General features: G+C 52.0%; 2 protein-coding genes across 8 annotated transcripts in view; one reads left to right on the forward strand and one right to left on the reverse strand.

The window, feature by feature from the left end:
• The window catches only part of NLRC3 (NLR family CARD domain containing 3), a 28824-nt gene extending 14185 nt beyond the window's left edge, over positions 1–14639 (forward strand). Inside the window, exons 7-20 of one of the 2 annotated variants that reach the window (XM_027527657.1) lie at positions 1524–1607; positions 2247–2330; positions 3671–3754; positions 5307–5390; positions 5955–6038; positions 6640–6723; positions 7257–7340; positions 7902–7985; positions 8383–8466; positions 10528–10611; positions 11003–11086; positions 11753–11836; positions 12223–12306; positions 12606–14639. In XM_027527657.1, coding sequence (XP_027383458.1) covers positions 1524–1607; positions 2247–2330; positions 3671–3754; positions 5307–5390; positions 5955–6038; positions 6640–6723; positions 7257–7340; positions 7902–7985; positions 8383–8466; positions 10528–10611; positions 11003–11086; positions 11753–11836; positions 12223–12306; positions 12606–12696 — 1183 coding nt within the window. In that variant the 3' untranslated portion in view covers positions 12697–14639. The remainder of the gene's footprint in view (positions 1–1523; positions 1608–2246; positions 2331–3670; positions 3755–5306; positions 5391–5954; positions 6039–6639; positions 6724–7256; positions 7341–7901; positions 7986–8382; positions 8467–10527; positions 10612–11002; positions 11087–11752; positions 11837–12222; positions 12307–12605) is intronic. The other variant, XM_027527659.1, reaches the window with a different exon arrangement.
• Positions 14640–16359: 1720 nt separating this feature from the next.
• The window catches only part of CLUAP1 (clusterin associated protein 1), a 31108-nt gene continuing 27037 nt past the window's right edge, over positions 16360–20430 (reverse strand). For 4 of the 6 annotated variants that reach the window (XM_027526837.1, XM_027526835.1, XM_027526832.1 and 1 more), the window contains 3 exons: positions 20114–20169; positions 19773–19829; positions 16360–17421 (listed from right to left, as the gene is read on the reverse strand). In XM_027526837.1, the coding sequence (XP_027382638.1) occupies positions 17275–17421; positions 19773–19829; positions 20114–20169 (260 nt within the window). In that variant the 3' untranslated portion in view covers positions 16360–17274. The remainder of the gene's footprint in view (positions 17422–19772; positions 19830–20113; positions 20170–20430) is intronic. The other 2 variants (XM_027526836.1, XM_027526834.1) reach the window with 1 other exon arrangement.

The raw sequence follows: 20430 nt of genomic DNA on the forward strand, positions 1-20430 counted from the left end.
TATCTTCAGGGCGTGTGGCTCAAGGTGCAGACTGCTTGTTTCCATCCATTCCAGAAAGTTCCAGAGGCCCAGGTACCTCACTTGTAAGAAGAGAGAAAGGATATGGCAAGAGTCAGATGCTACCGTAGATACGTTTTCTCAATACTGTATGCGTGGATGTACTGCCAGGCCCGATTCACTCTACATCCCTCTCAGAGTTTGCCCTCAGATGGTATTCAGGATTACATCTTTAAAAAAAAATCCAAACGTTTAAATTTAAAAATTCGTATTAATTAAAACAATTTTAAACATCGCATCTTTACTATTCTAATTAATGACAGTTTATATACTAACTGCAGAGCAGATCTATATGCTCATGAAATCTCTCCTATAAATAACATAGCCAGGTCCAAATAACACCTGATTTGAATCAATGTGATGACCAGCAGCTGGCTTTGGGAGAACTAGGGAAGTGAATTTAGAGAAAATAAGACTCAGAGTGTAAATTTTCATAAGCCTCACATAAGCTTCCAGCTTTTGAAACCATCTTTTTCTGAAAAGACAAAAATATAGACTGAGTCCAGACCCAAAGTAAGTCATTGAGGATAGTGGTCAGAGTGGTGAACTCTGTGTGACCTTGGACCTCTGTGTGACCTTTGTGCCTGAAGAGGGTAAACAGTAGGGGTTCAGGGGTCCCCTGGACCACTCTTCAGTGTGTTCAGGGTATACCCTTTCAAGGTAGATAGAGATGTACATTTTATTAAAGTCAGCTTCATAGCTCAACCATTTGGCTTTCTTGCTTTAGAGAAAGGACAGGGGCCACGGGTGTGCTGGAGCCACAGGTTCAGCCACCAGGTCATGAGCAGGAATTTTTACATGTTGACAGTGCTAGAAATTGGCCACAGTGGGAGTATTTACACCATGGAAATTAGCCAACGCAACAAATCAGGGCTTTTGTTATTTCGCTTTTTCCTGAGAGTTGGTTCTCCAGCACAGCCCTGGCTGGAATCCACGTGGTCGTCTGCAGTAACTGCCCATCCTCTCTGCTGCACTGTTTATGTAGAAGCTGTTGCACTCGATTCTGGTCAGACTTCTCCCTGGGGCCCTCTGCTGGGCTTCCCAGGTGGTACTAGTGGGAAAGAACCTGCCTGCCGGTGCAGGACACAAAATGAGACAAAGGTTCGATCCCTGGGTCGGGAAGATCCCCAGGAGGAGGGCATGGCCGCCCACTCCAGGATTCTTGCCTGGAGGATCCCATGGACAGAGGAGCCTGGCGGGCTGCAGTCCATAGGGTTGCGAAGAGGCGGACATGACTGAAGTGAATGAGCATGCACACATGGGGGTCTCTGCTAATGTGAGGACCTGTCCACCCACTCTGGCCCTACCATGCCCATCTGCTGGGCCTGGCTCATCTGGTCTCCCCCTGCGTCCAGGCCCTGATGATGCTATGGTGGCTGACGGGTTTGGATCACAGGCCTGGAGTTGCAGAAGAGGTGATGAGGTTAAAGACCCTCATTAAGCACCCTCTCCTTCTCTTCGGGCAGCTTGGCTGAGAATCAGATCAGTAACAAAGGGGCCAAAGCTCTGGCTAGATCCCTCCTTGTCAACAGAAGCCTGACCACTCTGGAGTAAGTAGGACCCTCACCACTGGGATGGGGGGAGCCTGTGAGCTGTCGTGTGAAGCCCCCTAGGCAACACTCTCCCCAGGGTGGGCTGGAATGACAGCTGAGCCAGCCAAGTCTTGGCTCCTCCTCAGCTGCTGGGGCTCGCTCACAGAAGCACCAGAATATTGGCCTTGAATCTGGTGTTATCATCTCCTCTCCACACTCAGCCCAAGCCCACTAGTCCATCAGACCCTGCTTTCTTCCCTGCTTCGTGTGGGGCCATCATAGGGAATGCCTTCCTCAGTTGCCTAAACAAAGATCTCTGCCCCAGTTCCACCAAACAGGGCTTTCCTGGTGGCTCAGACAGTAAAGAATCCACCTGCAGTGCAGGAGACCCATGTTCAGTCCCTGGGTAAGGAAGATCCCCTGGAGAAGGGAATGACAACCCATTCCAGTATTCTTGCCTGGAGAATCCCGTGGATGGAGGAGCCTGGTGGGCTGCAGTCCATGGAGTCACAAAACAGTCAGACACGACTGAGCAACTAACACCACAAACCCTGGCACCTTCTCTTCAAGGAGCACAGATTTAAAGATCTGAGTAACTTCTGTCCTGCCTTCCCTCCCCGGTAACTGGATAACCGGTCTTTTCTCTTCCTCTGCCAGTCTCCGCAGTAACTCCATCGGACCTCAGGGGGCCAAGGCGCTGGCAGATGCTCTGAAGATTAACCGCACCCTGGCCTCTCTGAGGTACGTGTCACCTGCTTGCTGCCTCTGCCCCCAGGAGGTGGCTCAGAAAACCATCTCCTCAGGTGCCACCCGTGCAGCGGGAGGTAATTCCCAACAGCAGCCACAAGATACTGGCTCCCATCCAGTGGATGCCAGGGCATCCTGTGTGCTGATCGAGTTCCTAAGTCCACCTCTTCACTGCGCCTGTGTTCAGGGTCTGAACTGGGGAAGGAGGAGAAGAGGGAGAGAGGTACGAGGAGGTCTGACAGGCAAAACAATCTACGAGGAAAAGTTCTTGTCTCCATAAGTGGGAGGTCCCCAAGGCCATGACATCAGGATGACCCCTGAGGTGTCTTCCAAGACACTGAAATCCCATCTTTCAGATGCTCCCCATGGTTTGCTGAGGTTTGCTGGGCTCCTTTAAGGGGCCAGTGGCTGTATCCATCCTTAGTTGATGGATACAATGCGTTGATGCGTTCTGTTGGTTTGTTTTGCTCATTTCCTTCTTTTTACTGAGGCAAAATTCACATAAAATTTACCATTTTGGAGTGTACAGTTCAATGGCATTTAGTACAGTCACAGTTATGCAACCAACACCTCGATCTAGTTCCTAAGTATTTACATCCCCCTAAAAGGAGTCCCTCTACCCATCAGCAGTCACTTCCCATGCCCCCCTCCCCCCTCAGCCCCTGGCAACCACCAATCTGCTTTCTGTCTGAAGATTTTGTGTAAACGGAATCAAACAGTAATTTTGTGCCTATCTTCTTACACCCGGTGGAATGTTTTCACGGTTCATCTATGTCGAAGCATGTGTATTTCATTCCATTTTAAGGCTGAATAATATTCTATTACATGGACCACGATTTGTTAATCCATTCGCCAGTTGCTGGACACGGGTTGTTCCCACCTATTGGCTATTGTGCTGTACATATTTGTGTACAAGCTCTTGAGGACCTTTTTTTCAGGTCTTCCAGGTGGATACATAGCAGTGGGATCTGCTGGGTCACAGGTGACCCTGTGTTTAACCTTTTGAGGAAACGGCCCGGCCTGCTTTCCTCGGAGGCCACACCGTCTAATGTTCCTACCAGCAACTGGGATGAGAGCTCCAAGTTTTCCACGTCCTCACCAACACCTGGCTGCTATGTTTCAGCTGTAATTCAGACTATCGATGACCTTGTGGTCCAGTGATCAGGGGCTCCTTGTCCACAGCCAGCAGGCAGGTGCCTGGAGAACCCAGGGAAAGCCTGAGGCCAGAGCAGCGGTGGGAAGGGCCAGCTCCCCCACTCCCTGGGTGTGTGGGGTGAGGGCCTGCCGGGCACCCTCTTGGGCTCCACCAGTGATGCCTCTCCTTGCCTCCACAGCCTCCAGAGCAACAGGATCAGGGACGACGGTGCCAGGTGCATGGCTGAGGCATTGGCCACCAACCGGACCCTCTCCGTGCTGCAGTGAGTGGGCATGCTGGCTGGCAGAGAACGGTTTTCTCTCCTCTCTTCTCCTCCCCCAAGGGCCTCTCTGTTTCCTGCACAGAGGGGTGGATGGGACAAGGCCTGGAGGCTTTCTGAGCCATCTGCACGGCCCCTGGAAAACCTGACGTCCACTGCTTTTCCGGAGAATAGGTGTTGGGGGAATAATTACAAACAGAGCCTCCCACCAAGATGGGAAATCCTCTCCACAAATGCAGAAAAGTACGAAACAGCTTAGTTACTGGAGTAAGCACTCAGCTAGCCTGCAGTGAGCATCCAAGGTGACCCGCCAGTGGGATGGCAAAGACAGAAAGGAATCTCACCCTTTCCTGCAGCCGAGCAGACAAAACCCTTTACATGTGGGTTTTCCAGAAAGACCACAGCTTGTCCTCAAACAAGAGAACTGGAAGAGCACCGTTTGTCATACTTAGTTTATCCTAAATTTGCCTGTCGTCCGGGACGGGGAGCTGTCTATGCCTGCCTCCTGCCTTCATGCCGAGGAAAATGAAAACTCCTGGCTTTATGACAAGCAGGCACTTACAGCTGGAGGAGGTGTTCCCTTCCTAGATGTGCAGGGTTCAAAGAGATGGCGCGGAGGCCCTTACCAAAGACATTCCTAGGCTGTAAGTCTGGCAAGAAGCTAACTTCTATTAATAGCTCTTAAAAAGATTTACATACTCTCAAAGGGACAGGGAAAGGATTTATAATCCCTAGTTTCCTCAAGGAAATACTCTATGGGAGGGGAGTGTTTTTTCCTCCCCCTGCTCTTTTGGAACCAAGGAAAGTTCCATTTTGCTTGGATTGTAGTTAGCCTCATACAGATGAGGTCCTGGCCTGCCTGTCCTAGGATGAACACAGGGGTCCTCCTGTAGTGTCTTCTTCCTCCAGATTTAGTGTAAGAGGAAGTAGCTTCTGCAGACGAGGAGCCTAAGCCAGGGTCCGCCCTCAGGAGGACTGTAGGGTGGGGGGAAGGCTGCCGGTTGATCTGAATGGAGGCAGACTGCTGAGTGTTGAGAAGGCTGGTCAGGTGAGGGGCCAGTGGGACTTGTATGTAGAAGTCTTCAGAAAGTCTCCAGTTTGGAAGTTGATGGATATTAACAGTGTCCGCTGGTCACTGCTTTCTGACCCCTCAAGGGAAGGCCTAGCTGCCCTTGCCTCTTTTTGTTGTTTAGTTGCTAAGTCGTGTGTTACTCTTTTGCGAACCTATAGACTGTAGCCCGCCAGGCTCCTCTGTCTATGGGATTCTCCAGGCAAGAATACTGCAGTGGGTTGTCATGCCCTTCTCCAGGGGATCTTCCCTATCCAGGGATCGCACCCGCATCCCTGCATTGGCAGCAGGGTTCTTTACAACTCAGCCACCAGGGAAGCCCCCACCGGTAGCCTCTTACTCTTCACATAACTCCATTAGTCTAATTAGCAACATTTTGGCAACAATCCAAGGACCCCTCCCCCATGCTGCAGTAAACTTGAACCAGACTGTCCTTGGTCTGGGACTGCCTGTGGCCAGCTTTACCGAAGGACCCTTCTCCTTCAGCCTGCAGAAGAACTCCATCGGGCCAGTGGGAACCCAGCAGATGGCAGATGCCCTGAAGCAAAACAGGAGTCTGAAGGAGCTCATGTGAGAAATGCAGAAGGGCCAAACTGGTACCCTTCGTGCCTGGCACAATGCCCAGCTTATCACACATATTTGTGAGCATGGGGTGGGTAGATGGATGGATGGATGGATGGCTGAATGGGTGGGTGGATGAGTCAGTAAATGGATGGATGGATGAATGAGTGGGTAAGCAGATGGATGAGTGAATGAATGATTGAATGCATGGGTACTAGAGAGCTGGTTTTGGACTCCAAAACCCTGAGCCAGGAGAATGGAGATCCAGATTCCCAGGAAGGAGTGAGGTCCAACTGTCTCAGGCTTACCTTTACTGACATCCCAGCCACATTCACAGAAAGATCACAAATGCCTCTTGCTGAAGGGTTGGCCCTGCCCCCGTCAAGGAGTCGAGAAGGACACTGCTACCTTGATCTCTTACAAAAGCTGCCTGCCAGCCGGCCTCAGACAGAAGAAACTGTGTACTGGGCCCCCTTGAGACCAGAGACAGCCCTTCCCTGGAGGGCTCCCGGACTCTGACCCCTCCTGGCTTCACCCCGCCCGGCCGCTCCACCCACATCCCTTCTCTTGCAGGTTCTCCAGTAACAGCATTGGCGATGGAGGTGCCAAGGCCCTGGCGGAGGCCCTGATGGTGAACCAGGGCCTGAAGAGCCTGGAGTGAGTCCCCAGGGGGTGGATGTGGGCAGAGGGTGACTCCCCACCCAGGTTCCCTGGCCAGCAGGGGGGCAGGTCCTGGTGAAGGGCTGTCAGTCAGAACCCACCAGCCCATGACCCCGGGCACTCTGTGCTCCGAATGTCTCTCCCTCCAGCCCACCAGGCCAGTTCCCTCTCCCTGGACAGTAGGTTGGTGTTGGTTCTGGAGTTCTCAGAGTGACAAGCACCGAGTGCCCTTTAGGAGCTGGCCTAGGTGGCTGTGGAGGGGGCTGGCTCCAGGGGCCATGGTGGGGAGTGGGGACACCTGGCTGTGCCGCTTTCTCCGGGGGCTGCAGACACATGTCCCTCAGAAGTCATGCGGAGCTGCCCAAACCAAGGTGACGTCTAAACTCTGGCACTGGTGGCGCTGGCCCACCTGCCCTCAGGTGGCAGGGGCTGGACTGCGGGGCACGGGAGAGGAGTGAGGAATGGGGAGGGCACAGGGGTGGCACAGGGCCCCAGCCCCCTGCTGCACTCAGGGCCCATGACCCCGGAAGGACTGCCCCCCCCCTGCCCCCGGGTCCTGAGTTGGCCACACCCAGGGCACCCTGTCCTCTGTCTGCAGCCTGCAAAGCAACTCCATCAGCGACCCGGGAGTGGCAGCGCTGATGGGGGCCCTCTGCACCAACCAGACGCTCCTCAGCCTCAAGTAAGCCCCGCCCTTCCCTCCGTTCCTTGGCTGGGGGTCTGAAGGGACTCTGGGACGTGGAGGGAAAGGCTGGTGCTGAGAAACCCCCACTCCCACCTCCACCCCGAGGGCCTGGGAGGGGGAAGAGCCGTGGTTGGGCAGCTTGACCCTGGAGCCTGGCCGCCTGCGCCCCAGCTCACGGGGACGGGGGAAGGGGGCAGCCTCTGCAGGTGGGTCTGCCACCCTCTTCCTGAGGGCAAGCCTGCAACCACCAAGCACGCCGGCCTGCCCCTCCCCCTCACACCTCTGAGGTCCTGGCGTCTTATCCTCTTCCTCCTGGACTGTCTGTCCTCCTGCGGACAGTCCTGGGCAGGGGAACACGTGGCTGGCAAGCCTTGCGAGGGGGGCTTCCTGGAGTGGGCTCTTCCCGCCTCCACCCAGGGCCCACCTAGGGTTCCAGGCTTCTAAACAGCCTGAGCACCTGGACGCCGCGCCACCCCCCCGGCAAAGGCCTCCCCTGTCTATCAGCAGCTTAGAGTCTTCTCTTTCCTCAGCCTTCGAGAAAATTCCATCAGCCCGGAGGGAGCCCAGGATCTGGCACGTGCTCTCCGCACCAACAGCACCCTGAAGAGCCTGGAGTACGTGAGGGGGCAGGCGGGGCTTCCTAAGGCTCTCTTATGCCACCAGGGTCCCTGCCCACCCCAGGCTGGGAGCTGACGGGCTGGCCCTTGGGAGCAGGATGTGGTTGGGGTGGGGGTGGGGTGGCCGGGAGGCCTGGTGGTGACCCTGACACATGTCCCCCTCTGATGCCGCAAAGTACACAAGGATGGAATGAGTGGTGACAGTCACCCTGCCTGAGCCCGCACCCCCGCAACAATTTAGGAGAAAGGGGGTGGGGGGGACAGCACATGGGCCAGGAGTGAGTGAGTCACCAGGCAGCTCTGCCACCTCCTGGCAGGTGACCAGACATGGAGGCCCACCAAGCAGAGCCTGCCCCCTGCCCACCCCCAGGACACGTGGCAGGCGCGGCGCCCGGGAGCACATTCAAGTGCCCTGAGAGCCTGAGCCCAGAAATCCCAGTGGACAAGATGCAGCCCTGGGGTGGAGCTGGGGATCGGGGAGTGGTCTGGATCCCCAGGGAGCAAGGACGGGGGCTGCACTGCTGGCTCCGGCTCACTTGCCTGCTCCCCTCTGCCCAGCCTGACAGCCAACCTACTCCACGACCAGGGCGCCCAGGCCGTCGCAGAGGCAGTGAGGGAAAACCGCACCCTCACATCCCTTCAGTGAGTCCACGGCGCCCCCAGCCGGCCCTGTCCTCCCAGAGCTGCAGGGCCCCACTCAACCAGGGGAGACAGGAGGCTCAGGGTCCCCGCCCCCCGCACGGCCTCAGCAGGTTGTGCCCAGCCCCCTGCTCTGTTTCCTGGGGCTGATGCATGGAGAGGCCAGTGGTGGGAGGTGGGCGCCCACGCTGCGCTGTGTCACACACTCCATGCAAGGGCCCCTCCCTGGGACCAGCCTGGGGGAGGGCTGCAGGAGCTCTGCCCACCCTGGCCAGGATCCCATCCCCAAGGATTCCACCCACTCTGGTCACTTTCCTGGGAGAAGCCCCTTTTTTCTGGAGCTCCCAGGACCTCCTGGCTCTGCCCTGGGCCATGTCGTCACGTGTGTGTGTCTGCCCAGCCTGCAGTGGAACTTCATCCAGGCCGGCGCTGCCAAGGCCCTGGGACAAGCACTACAGCTCAACACGAGCCTGACCAGCCTCGAGTAAGTGGGGCCTCCGAGGGGGCGGGAGGTGCAGACTCAGCCACCCTGCTGCCCACAGGCTCTCCTGCCCTCAGCATGCAGCCTCCTCTGCTCCAGGGCCAGAGAGCATGCTTCCATCTGACTTGGTGTTGTATATATATATATATATTTTTTTAAACAAAATAACAGCTTTGCTGAGATATAATCCACTCTTTCAGGTGTACAAGTCACTGGTTTCTAGTATATTTACAGAGCTGGGTAACCATCACTAAAATCAATTTTTGAACCCTTCAGTCACCCCGTGAAAAACCTCATGCTTATCAGCACTCACTCCCCACTTCCTCCCTAGTCCCCTAGTCCTGACAAACACTAATCTACAGTCTCTATGGATTTGCTTATTCTGGACATTTCACAAAATTTAAGTCACAGAATATGTGATCTTTCTGACTCACGTCTTTCGTTTAGTGTAAGGGTGCCAAGGTCCGTCCACGCTGTAGCATGTGTCAGGGCTTCGTTCCTTTTTCCGAGTAAATAACACTCCACTGTGTGGGCAGACATGATGCTTATCCACTCACCCGCTGATGGACATTTGGGCTGTTTCCACTTCTGGGCTATTATGAGTAACACTGCTGTGAACGTTCGTGCACAAGTTTCTGCGTGTGGATACATGCTTTTAATTCTCTCTTGAGCACGCCTGGGAGCAGACCTGCTGAGTGAGGTGCTCACTCTGTTTACCCTTTGAGCTTCACCTGCTTTTCATGCTCCCACAGCTTCCAATATACGCCCTGTCTGGCAGGTGCTTCCGTTTGACTCTGAACATGCTATTCCTCAGGGTCCTGTCCTGGGTCATCTTCTCCCGAATGCTGTCTCTTTCTAGAAGCTCCTCCTCACCCAGGGCTCCAATTCCCTTCGAAGTCCTGGAGGCGCCCACATCTACAGCTCAGACCTCTCTCTTGAGCTTCAGACCCCCGTGTCCACTGCCCACTCCACTTCCCCCTGGGTGGACCCGGTTTACCTCCCCCACAAGCCTGCTTCTTGGTTCCTCACCATGTGAGGGGTTCTGGACACCACTGTACAAGCTAGAAACATCGCCGTCCTCCTCACTTCCCACCGCAGCTCATCTCCAAGTCCTGTCGCTTCTCCTCCCAACATTCCACCCAGCCTCCTCCACCCGCACGGCCACTGTCCAGGGGGCTAGCGTCACTCACCAGCCTCACTGCCGCAGCCTCCACATCCAGTCCCTCCTCTCACACTGCTGGCCAAAGATTCCCAAATGTCAATCTATCCCCATCCTGGACAAGTTTAGCTGGCTGCCCAGTTCCTGCAGGGTGAAGTCCAGCCCTCATTGTGGCTCCCACAGCCCTGAAGTTCTGCTTCCTCTGCACCCCTGGGGCCTCACTCCACACCCCAGCAACTTGACCCAATTCTTCTGGGTTCCTTGGATGTGTCAGGCCCGCCCCCATCTCTCACGCGTGGGCTTGGTCTAGACCTATTTCTGCCGAGCAGCCTCTGTGACCACACTGGGGAGGGCACTTCACACTTGGTCTCTCATCTCACACGTTCCCCCACCTGAGTTCCAAGAGGCCAGGATTGGGTTTGCTGATCCCCAAGGCACTTAAATATTTGCTAAAATTATCAATGCAAACTGCTCCCTCAAACGTGCCAGTGTCCACTGGAACTAAACTCTTAGTCATTTATTGCTCCAGGGCCTTCCACTTTCCTCCAATGTGGAAGAAAAAGGGGGGAAAAAAAAAGCTGTCAAACACTGACCAGCAAGAATGGCTTGAGGACTGAGAGCTTTGATTTTGGGGATGGCTTTGAAAATCACACCAGTTTCTTGTGGACAGTATTTCCATGTGTCCGTTTCTGTTTTGCCTAATGGTCTAGACTCATGCAGACTCCAGACCACTGTGCAGGCTTAGGTGGCCATGGGGCAGTGGCCACACAGGAGGTGCAATGATCCCCAAAGATCATCTACTATGGGGTGTGTGCTCTGATTTAAATCTAGAAGGTCCAAGCTCAGCACGTCCTGCCAGAGCGTTGGCTCGGGTCCTGTGCACCTGGGTCAGACTCTGCGTTCAGTTTACAGGAGAATGCCATTGGGGATGAAGGTGCCTCTGCGGTGGCCAGCGCGCTGAAGGTGAACACAGTCCTCACTGCTCTCTAGTAAGTCCTGACGTGCACAGCTGGCCCTTAGCCATCTTTCCACACTAAACACCCCTGTTTTTCCCAGGAAAGGCAGGTGGGTTTGACTTTCTTAATATTAGTGATTAGGACATCAGGCATCTAAAAAGTAAGAACTAGGGGTTCCGGGGTGTCCCCCAAACTCTCCAGAACACCTGCACTTCCTGTGTCCAGATCTCTGCCTGGCATCAGTGTGGGCAGGAGATGCAGCATTCTCTGGACACACCACAGGCCAACAACTTTCAGCGCTATTTCACCGGTTTCAGCCCTAGGTCAAGGGGGTGGAGATGAAGGGTGAACGCGGATGGAGCTGGGCCGGTGGGTGTGTGGGCTGGAGGCTGCCCACCTGCAATGACCGCATCTCCTCTTACAGTCTCCAGGTGGCCTCCATTGGTGCTCCGGGGGCCCAGGCACTCGGGGAGGCCCTGGCTGTGAACAGAACCTTGGAGATTCTAGAGTAAGTATTCCAGTCTCTGGCTACAGCTCATGAAGTCAAGCTGTTGACTCAGAGTGATCATATATGGAAGAAGGACATGAACATGGAAACTCCCAGATCACTTCAATGCCTTCAGAGAGATCAAGGAGCTCCAGCCTCTCCAGCCCCGTCACCCTCTTTTCCTGGGGGTCACTCGTGGGTCCTCTTCTCCTTGGCCTTGCCCAGACTGAACATGTCCCCAGGCCGTTTAGGGGCCCTGGGGAGGAGGCAGTGGCCACTGACCCAGCTTGTGAGAAGATTCGAGCTCCAGCCCGAGCTCTGTGGGGCTCTCGGGCCTGCCTGGTCCTCGCTGCTCCTGCAGTGCTGGGGTTCCAAGCGCACGTGCACCTCCGGGTGGAGGGCTGCCTCTCTGGTCTCCGCCCCTATTTCTTTGGAATGAAAATGGAGGACGAGGGCTCCCACAGACCCCCAGCTTGGGCCGGCCTCACCCCTCCCCACGTCCTGCTCCCCAGAGCCAGTCCCTGTTCTGTGCCCAGGAGCGAGGGAGGAGCAACCGCACCCCCACAGTTGCTGAGTCCACACTGCCTCCACCCAGGCACCTATGCTCACCGGAAGGGGTACCGGGCTCCCCTCTCAGCTGCCACTGTGCCTGAGATTGCGCCTCAGGGTTCCCGCCTTTCTCAACAGCTTAAGAGGAAACACCATCGAGGTGGCCGGAGCCAAAGCCCTGGCGAATGCTCTCAAGGTCAATTCCAGTCTCCGGAGACTCAAGTGAGTGGCTGCACAGATGTACCCGTGCCTCAGGACAGCCGGCTTCTCTTCTGGACTTCCCCTGTAGCATAATACTTGCTTTCTGCTGTAGCTGCTCCCTTCAAAATACAAATAGCTGACACTACAGTCATTATTAGTCAGTACTGTGGATGGGTTTGTTCCCTTTCGTGTTTTTGGTCATACGTCGTCTGTGGCACCTGCACAAGACACCCTGGCTGCGTGCAGACTTGGGTCTCAGGGTTAAATGCCACTTGGCTGTTGCTATGGCACCTGAGGACCAATGAGGCCCAGACGGGTCCCTCCAAGAGAGTGCCGTGCTGCTTCCTGGGTGTGTCCTTCTGTCCTGAAGGGCTCACTGTGGCATCTCCAATCTCTTCTCTGCCTAGTCTTCAAGAGAATTCCTTGGGAATGGAGGGGGCGATATGCGTTGCCACTGCACTGTCTGGAAACCACGGGCTCCGGCACATCAAGTAAGTGGGGCTCAGCGGCACCTGCCCTTTCCCACCAGCTTGGTTCACCCTTAGAAGTGCTTCCAGGTCAGACCCTGCCTCCCCTCTGAACCTCGGAGCCAGATGACCCCAGTCCACCAGTAGCTCTACAGGGAACTCCGTATACAAGGGGGCCATTTGGAGCGTCGTCCATGAGAGGGATAGTGGAAGCACAAGTTTCACCTGGGTTTAGCGTTTCGGGTAGTGACCACCTGCTTCTTACTGATGAGGACCTTCAGGCCTCCCGTTTCTCAAGCCCTGTCCCGATCCTTCTCTTCCAGTCTCCAGGGAAACCACATTGGAGAGTCTGGCGCCAGGATGATCTCGGAGGCTATCAAGACAAATGCTCCCTCGTGCACTGTGGAAATGTGAGCAAAACAAGTTCCTGGTGGATCCGGTAGACACACAGCTGAAAGCTTTCCAACAAAAGGACCATTTCTCCAGGGTGCCTTCCTGCGGTCTGGGAAAGATGCTGACCCCCAGGAGTGCTGGTCTCCTGCAAGAAGGCAGGAAAGGGGCTGCCAGAGGAGGATCCGAGCCCCTCTCCCGGTCCAGGGTCAGTCCAGGCAGGGGAGAGCTGGACGCCCCACTACAGCGCGGAGCACGGACGGTCTTCTGCCAAGGGACTCAGGGATGGGTCTCAGAGCTCAGCAAGAAGCCAGTCAGCGCCTATTTATATCCTGGGGTCTTTAACGTGCCCCAACCTTTTCTTATCATGACTGCCCTGGATAAAATCACTCCCTCACTCTGAAATGAACTGCCGTCTTCAAGCCCATGAAGAGTGTCAATTTGGCATCAGTGACAGAGGGAACATCTTTTTTCAAGAAAAGGCTACAGGAGTATGATCTTTAGAGTCATATGGAAAAATAAGGAAAAAAAAAATTGAAGAGAAAGGAAGGCTTTAATTATAGGATTCTGGAGCAGAGACAAAAAAAGTTCTCCAAGGTTTCTGTCATCTTTCACCCATTACAAACTCTCTCAAAGGCAGAAATTATGTCCACTGTATGTCACTTGGAATCTGGCATTGTGGTTATCAATAGGCTGTTAAAAATCAATGTCTTCATACTACCTTTCTGTATTAGGTTCCCCAAAGCACTTCTGCATCTACAGCTTCCCCATGAGAGCAAGACAGCCGAGCTTCCACATGGCATAAACTCCCTCAGATGCCTTTCAATGTTGGAAGGAAAACTATTCCAAATGAACATCAGGGGTTCTTCAACTACATAACCAAGGAAAATGGTTATGGAAGCTATAATTATCATTTTTAAATTTGAACAGGAACTGTTGCTCCAAATGTTTCTTTAAAAATGAGTATTTGGGCAAGAAACATCATTGGATGATATAACCATGAATGAAATCCTACTAAGGGAGAAAATCATAGTCTCTGAGTATCACCCCACAGAGAGGTATTTACAAAGGCTCCATAAAAATGGAGACATTTTGGGGATTTCCTTGGCATTCCAGAGGTTAAGACTCTGCGCTCACAATGCAGGGGGCGTGGGTTAGATCTCTGGTTGAGGAAACTTAAGATCCCACAAGCTAAAAAAAAAAAAAAAAGAATATGCTGGTATAATAAATATGTTTTTTAAATGGAGACATTTTGCAAATGTCACCTTGGCAAAGTGATGCAACTCCACATGACTGATGACGGGAAAAATGGGACACTCTGTGCCCCCAGTGTGATGGCTGAGAAGGACACGTCACTGATGTACTATTCCTGCCAAAAGCGTTTATCTGAATCTAATCATGAAGGAACAGTCGGACAAAATCCAAATTGAGGGGTACTCTGGGAAAAACTAGCATGGCCTCTTAAAAATCATCAACATCATGAAGAAAACAAAAAGGCTGGGATTGTTTTATTATTAAGGAGTCTTAACAACTTAAGAGCTTTGATTGGATCCAAGACTAGAGGGGAAACAATCAGCTATAAATAACATTATTTTGAAGGCAGGGACATTTGCTCATAAGTCTTATATAATCCTCACTAGATTACTGGTTCTGAAAGGTATTTCTTCTGGGTATAGAATTCAAGGATGATAGTCTTTTCTTTCAGCACTTTCAAGAGGTTGCTATACTGTCTTCTGGTTGGCACTGTTTCTGGCTGAGTTGAGGTGATGGACAAGAGTCACAGCAGTCAAATGCTGCAGACAGCTGTGCCTTGCAGGAAACTAGCACTGGAGAAACCTCAGGGGCTAAAATGTGCTCTCCAGGGACCTCAACGCAAGCCACACTAGATTTGGAAGGAGAGCCCCCTCCCTCCTTCAAAGTCTCTCAAGCATCCTACTGACCATGCTTAACATGTTGTTGTTCAGTCACCAAGTTGTGTCCAATTCTTTGCAACCCCATAGACTGCAGCATGGCAGACCTCCCTGTCCCTCACCATCTCCCAGAGTTTGCCCAAGTTCATGTCCATTGAATTGGTGATGCCATCCAACCATCTCATCTTCTGTTGTCCCCTTCTTCTGCCCTCAATCTTTCCCAGCATGAGAGTCTTTTCCAGTGAGTTGGTTATTCACATCAGATGGCCAAAGTATTGGAGCTTCAGTATCAGTCCTTCCAATGAGTATTCAGAGTGGATTTCTTTTAGGATTGACTAGTTTGATCTCCTTCAGAGAAGGCAATGGCACCCCACTCCAGTACTCTTGCCTGGAAAATCCCATGGATGGAGGAGCCTGGTAGGCTGCAGTCCATGGGGTTGCTAAGAGTCAGACAAGACTGAGTGACTTCCCTTTCACTTTTCACTTTCATGCATTGGAGAAGGAAATGGCAACCCACTCCACTGTTCTTGCCTGGAGAATCCCAGGGATGGGGGGAGCCTGGTGGGCTTCCATTTATGGGGTTGCACAGAGTCAGACACGACTGAAGCGACTTAGCAGCAGCAGCAGCAGTTTGATCTCCTTGCTGTCCAAAGGACTCTCAAGAGTCTTCTCCAGCACCAGTTTGAAAGTGTCAATTCTTCAGCACCCTTCCTTCTTTATGGCCCATCTCTCACATACATACAAGACTACTGAAAAGACCACAGCCTTGACTACTTGGACCTTTGTCAGCAAAGTTATGTCTTTGCTTTTTAATACAGTCTAGATTTGTCATAGCTTTCCTTCCAAGGAGACTGACAAGCAACAGCTTCACTAGCATAGAGCAGACCAGAAGGTGAATTTGAAGCTGAGGCAATAAATGGATAACCACCACAATGGGACTTGGGGGGTCATTTTGGTATTCCATATTGGACAAAAATGCCCTGTGTCTTCAGGGTCAGCAATGTTTTCTTCTGCAGTGTATAATCTTCTCTTAATCTCAGTGTGCAGTTTCCCTCTTGGTTTTTAAACCTCCAGTAGCTCTCAAAGTCTAGAGACGTTCCATCTTCCACATCTCACACCCTGCTCACGCTTTCCTCTGTTATCTGAATATATGGAATACAGTCATAATTGTCTGTCCTTTTCCACTAATTGACTGGCATCTTACACCTGGTAATTTTTGATACCAGACATTGAAAACTTTCTCTTGTTGGGGACTGATGATTTTTATATTCCTTAAAATAGTCTTGAGCTTCATTCTGGGACACAATTACCTAGAAACAGCTGGACACATCATCTGTGACTTGGGCAGAGTTCCCATGTTAAAGCCCATCAGAAGAAAGAATCACATGAGGGAAACAAATACATTTTTTGTTTTTTAAAACAGAAGTCAGGTCAGATTCAGCTAAACCATAGCTGTAACATCCAAGAAGATGCAACTTATGCTTAAAAGCCATGGCTTCCAAGTAGGTTCAACATGACTCCCAACACACTTACTCCCATAGCTTAAATTACTGGTGAATTAATTGAACACTGAAGGTTTACAAAAAAAAAAGAGTAATCTCATGTAAAATTTAGGGAAAGACAGAAAAAAAAAGCAAAGACAGAAAGAATTGTCACACTGTCTCCTAAAATTCACACGTCCAGTAATAATCCATGAATTTTTCTTGAAGAAGTTATTTATATGTTATAGGTACAAATGAATAATTATATTTTCAAATAAAACTTAATAGTATAAAAATATGGTGTAAAATACATTTATTGAGATAAAAAACTTCACAAGTCTTCCGACTTTATAATTGAAAAGTAAACGAAAACTCCTCTGTGCTTGTTCTCTGTATTAACAAAACCAAAGCAAAGCAAAATCCACATACCTGTCACTCCTCCTTCACAAAAGGGAAATTCTTCTAGTGCTATTTTATTAAATTCAATATGGTTTATTTTTTTAAGTCAGAAACCTGAATACGTACCGACACTTTCCCCTTAATCTCCTCCTTCCTAAGGAGGAACATCAGCCTTCTGAGAGAGAATGAAGTATGCGTGACCTGGGGCATCTCTCTGTTGCCTGATTTTCAAGCAAAGCTGGTTTCCATCTGAATTAGCTACTTTCTTTCAGAAAATGTTAGTTAGTAAAATACATTTAAAGTTTGGTATTGTGAACGTAGAGAAGGAGGAAAATAAGACTACAGAGTGAATTAAAGCCGAGACTCAAAAGCTGATACAACATAAATGTCCTGACTGCCCTACAGTTCCGGAAATGAGGCCTGTGCCCAGTTTCAGCCCCAGGTTTGGGAAGGTCCCGCTGACTTTTAAAGAAAAAGTGCGACAAACCTAACAGCCAAGACTTATATGTTGTTGGCTGTTATTTCTCAAAAGCTTCTGCCCTGTGGATGTGAATCTCTAGGAACACATGCATTTCCCAAGTTTTAGGAGATAGAAAAGGCAAAAAAAAAAAGTCCTCTGTGGGGCTGGCTCCGGTTCTTAAGCTTTGGAATGTGTGAGCAACACCCAAGAAACTAAACCAGAAGCAGGCTTTGCTTCATTAACAAGTCCAGCTGGCTTATCCAACAAACGCCTCTTTTCTTCTGCCTCCTTAATTCCCCCTTTCCCTACAAATCCGCGGGTTTTCATCTGCCCAGGTCCCTTGGCACGAAGGTCAGAAGTCACTGTCACTCTCCTCCAGTGGCTCAGGTTTCCGGCCTCTTCGACTGGGCTTGGCCGCTGAGAGTGCCACGCTCTCGTCCTCCAGGTCATCGTCGTCTTCGTCGTCCTCCATGTCAATCTCACTGTCCTCCAGGTCTTCCTGTGGGAGAGATGGTGAGCACAGCTGAGTGGCCCCTCCGGTTGCTGATGTCACGTCAGCAGAGACCCTACCTTGCTGTTTCACTAGCAGCTGAATAACCAGCAAAACCTATGCGAAGGGAGAGCTTGGAAGAGGAAATAGTCAGATTGTGGGGCATAAGCACAGGGCCAGGGTCTACAGACCGCTGGCTGGGACAGTAACACATATGTAAGCGTGTCCTGAAACACCAGCATGCGAACTGAGGCTGGTGCTGCAAGTGGCTTTCCTGCTTCTGTCTCAGGAGCAGCATGGATCTGCTCGTCAAGCCCCAGAGCTCCTCCCCAGCGCCCCCTGTCGCAGCAGCCAGCCAGGAGGATGGGGGCCTGGAGACAGGCGGGGGGGCTTACTTTGGCTTTTGGATGGAAAGCCACTCAGGAAATGGGTGTAAGGAGCAAACTAAAAGAAACATGCTCTCTCTCTCTCATCATCTGGATAAGGGTCACTAACTCAGCCAGCTTTCTCAAAGTGCAGGTCCTGTACCCCTGGGGAAACCAGAATGGTCAGTTACTCTATACAGACCATTCCCACCAATGCACAATTTCCCTCTGTTTAAAAACATAAAACACCCTAACACATAACCCATCCTCCTCTGCAGCTGCTCAGCCCTGCTCTCCCGTGGCCTCACAGCAAATCCCTGAGCGAGTCCTGAGCTCACAAAGGCCCTGCTCTCTGCCCTCTCAGCACCCTCCAGCCACGCTCTCCCATTGAGGCCCCCAAGACTGAAACAGTCAATGGACTCAGATCCTACAGGTAATTAGTTCTCCATTCCTGACCCCCGAGACCCTCTTCTGTGCTTGCCCCCCTCACTCTCGAATCTTCTTAGTCAAGATGCAGACCCGCTCTCCCTCCCTGACTGCTGTGATACAGAGTTGGCTCGGGCCTCTGATCTTCCTCTCTACTTCCCTCCCCAAGCAATCATGTCCCCCTCACGGTGATCTTAGGGAGGTTCCCCCAAATTCAGTCTCCAGCTCAGACCTTAAGTCCAGACCTGAATACAACTAGCTTCTCAGCACTAGCATGTGGACACCTAGCAGGTGGCTGACTCAGAATGACCGAGCCAGACCTCCTGTCTGCTCTCCAGGCCCCGTCCTGAGGTCTGCCCGCCTTGGGAATGTAAGAACTACACTTTCAGCCAATGAAGCCACAACCAGGGCATTTCTAACACTTCATGTCCAATTAACAAAACCTGATGGCTCTAACCTTAGAAACAGCACTTCTCAACAATCTGCAGCTACCGCCACTCCCACTTCTGAATCAGACCCCTGCAAATGCCCTCCACCCAATTCCTCACAGCCCCTCCCAAGCACAACCCTCCCCTACCCACTCAGTCAGAACCCTCATCCCTGTCCCTCTTTTCCCTGAACCTGCTTTATTTTTCTTACCATGATGACCCCTGATGTATCTGCTTGATGACCATTAGAATATAAGCCTCATGGAGGCAGGGGATTGGTTCCGTTCACTCCTGAATTCCCCAACCCCTAACGGTGCCTGGGACACAACCAGCACTCAACAAGGACCTGGCGAGTGAATGAGTGCACGGGTGAAGGACAGACCCAAGGTGCTGCATGGAAACAGCCTCCTTGAAGTTAACAAGCAGCAACAGGCACAGAGGAGACTTTAAACTACAAATAAGGTGATCGCTCAGAAAAGTAGAAAGCTATACCAACGATCAAGCAAATCCTAAGAAGGGGGGCCAGACAGTGCTCCCCAGGCCACACTGCTGGGACCCAATCAGTGGATCTTTTGTAGAATATCGGTCTAGGCTCTGTGCTGGTGCCAGGCTCCAGACACACGTGGCATTCACCTGGACAGAAGGTCCCTGACTCCATCAGTCCAATCACCCTTCACCTCTTGGGCCTCACAGCTCTGCCAGGGACTCAACAAAGAAGCAGGTCCAGAGCAGTGCAGCCCCAACAACCGGACCCCATTCCGTTTGCCCACAGTTATTCATTCAACAATGCCGAGGGCGCCAGCAGCCTCATGTCACAGCCTCTCTGGGCCCTGGTCTCGGGGGAGCCTGCCTTCTATGTCCCCTCCCAAGAATGGAGCTGGCCTTGACCCCAGCCCTCAACAGCAGCCCTTCTTTTCTAGGATACGGTTCAGAAGCCTGATGACCCTTCCTGTCTCTTGGCTCAGCATCCACCCCCTCCTCCTCATTAACACAGGGACCGTTAGGTAACTCTACCACCCACTGTGGAAACCACGTAAGTGGCTTCCTGCCCTGGACACCGGGCATCACTCTTGGGGGAGGGTCTCTGCTGGCCCTTAGCAGCTCACACACACAAATGGATGAGGCGAAAAAGAAAACCAACCTGCTTCTTGGAGCTGGAAGTCTTGCATTTACCTAAGAAAGCTGGTGCTGCTTCCATCTTTGGAAAGCAAGAATGGAAAGAACAATGAGAAGGAAAAAACCAAAGTAGGGCAAGCATGTTCATTTGAAAAGAAAAGAAATGAGCCATCAACAAGCAAAGATGAGAGGTCAGCTCCCTGGGAGGCCAAGCTCTGCCACAGACCCAGCAACGTGCCAGGTTGAGAAGCAGCTCTTATACTACCCTGGTGAGATGCACTCAGCTCCTTGGTCAACCGAGTCCAGGACCTAGCTGGCCCAGGACCACCGAGACCAGGGCTGCTCAAGGGGCTGGTCAGGACTCACGTCATCATCCGTGTCTCCACCCTGCATCGTGCCCACGACGTGCTTGCTGGGTTGTCCTGAGAAAAAAAGAAGTGTGAAGAGAGCATGAGAACCTGTGAGACAAGGCAGGAAGTGGGCACCAAGATCTGCTTTCCTTTAGGAAAGTGGGAAGAAGAATTCACACTAAAAAGTTGACTTAGGGAGCAGCCAGCTACTCAGAAGTGTACCAGTAACAGATCTTCTGCATTTCCACTTCGGAAAAGAGGAATAAGGCCATGAAATCTGAGCATGAGTCATGGATGGGAAAAATAAACATGCATCCTATAAATGTCCCAGGG

This window comes from Bos indicus x Bos taurus, chromosome 25, assembly GCF_003369695.1.
Source record: "Bos indicus x Bos taurus breed Angus x Brahman F1 hybrid chromosome 25, Bos_hybrid_MaternalHap_v2.0, whole genome shotgun sequence".
Lineage (NCBI taxonomy): Eukaryota > Metazoa > Chordata > Mammalia > Artiodactyla > Bovidae > Bos > Bos indicus x Bos taurus.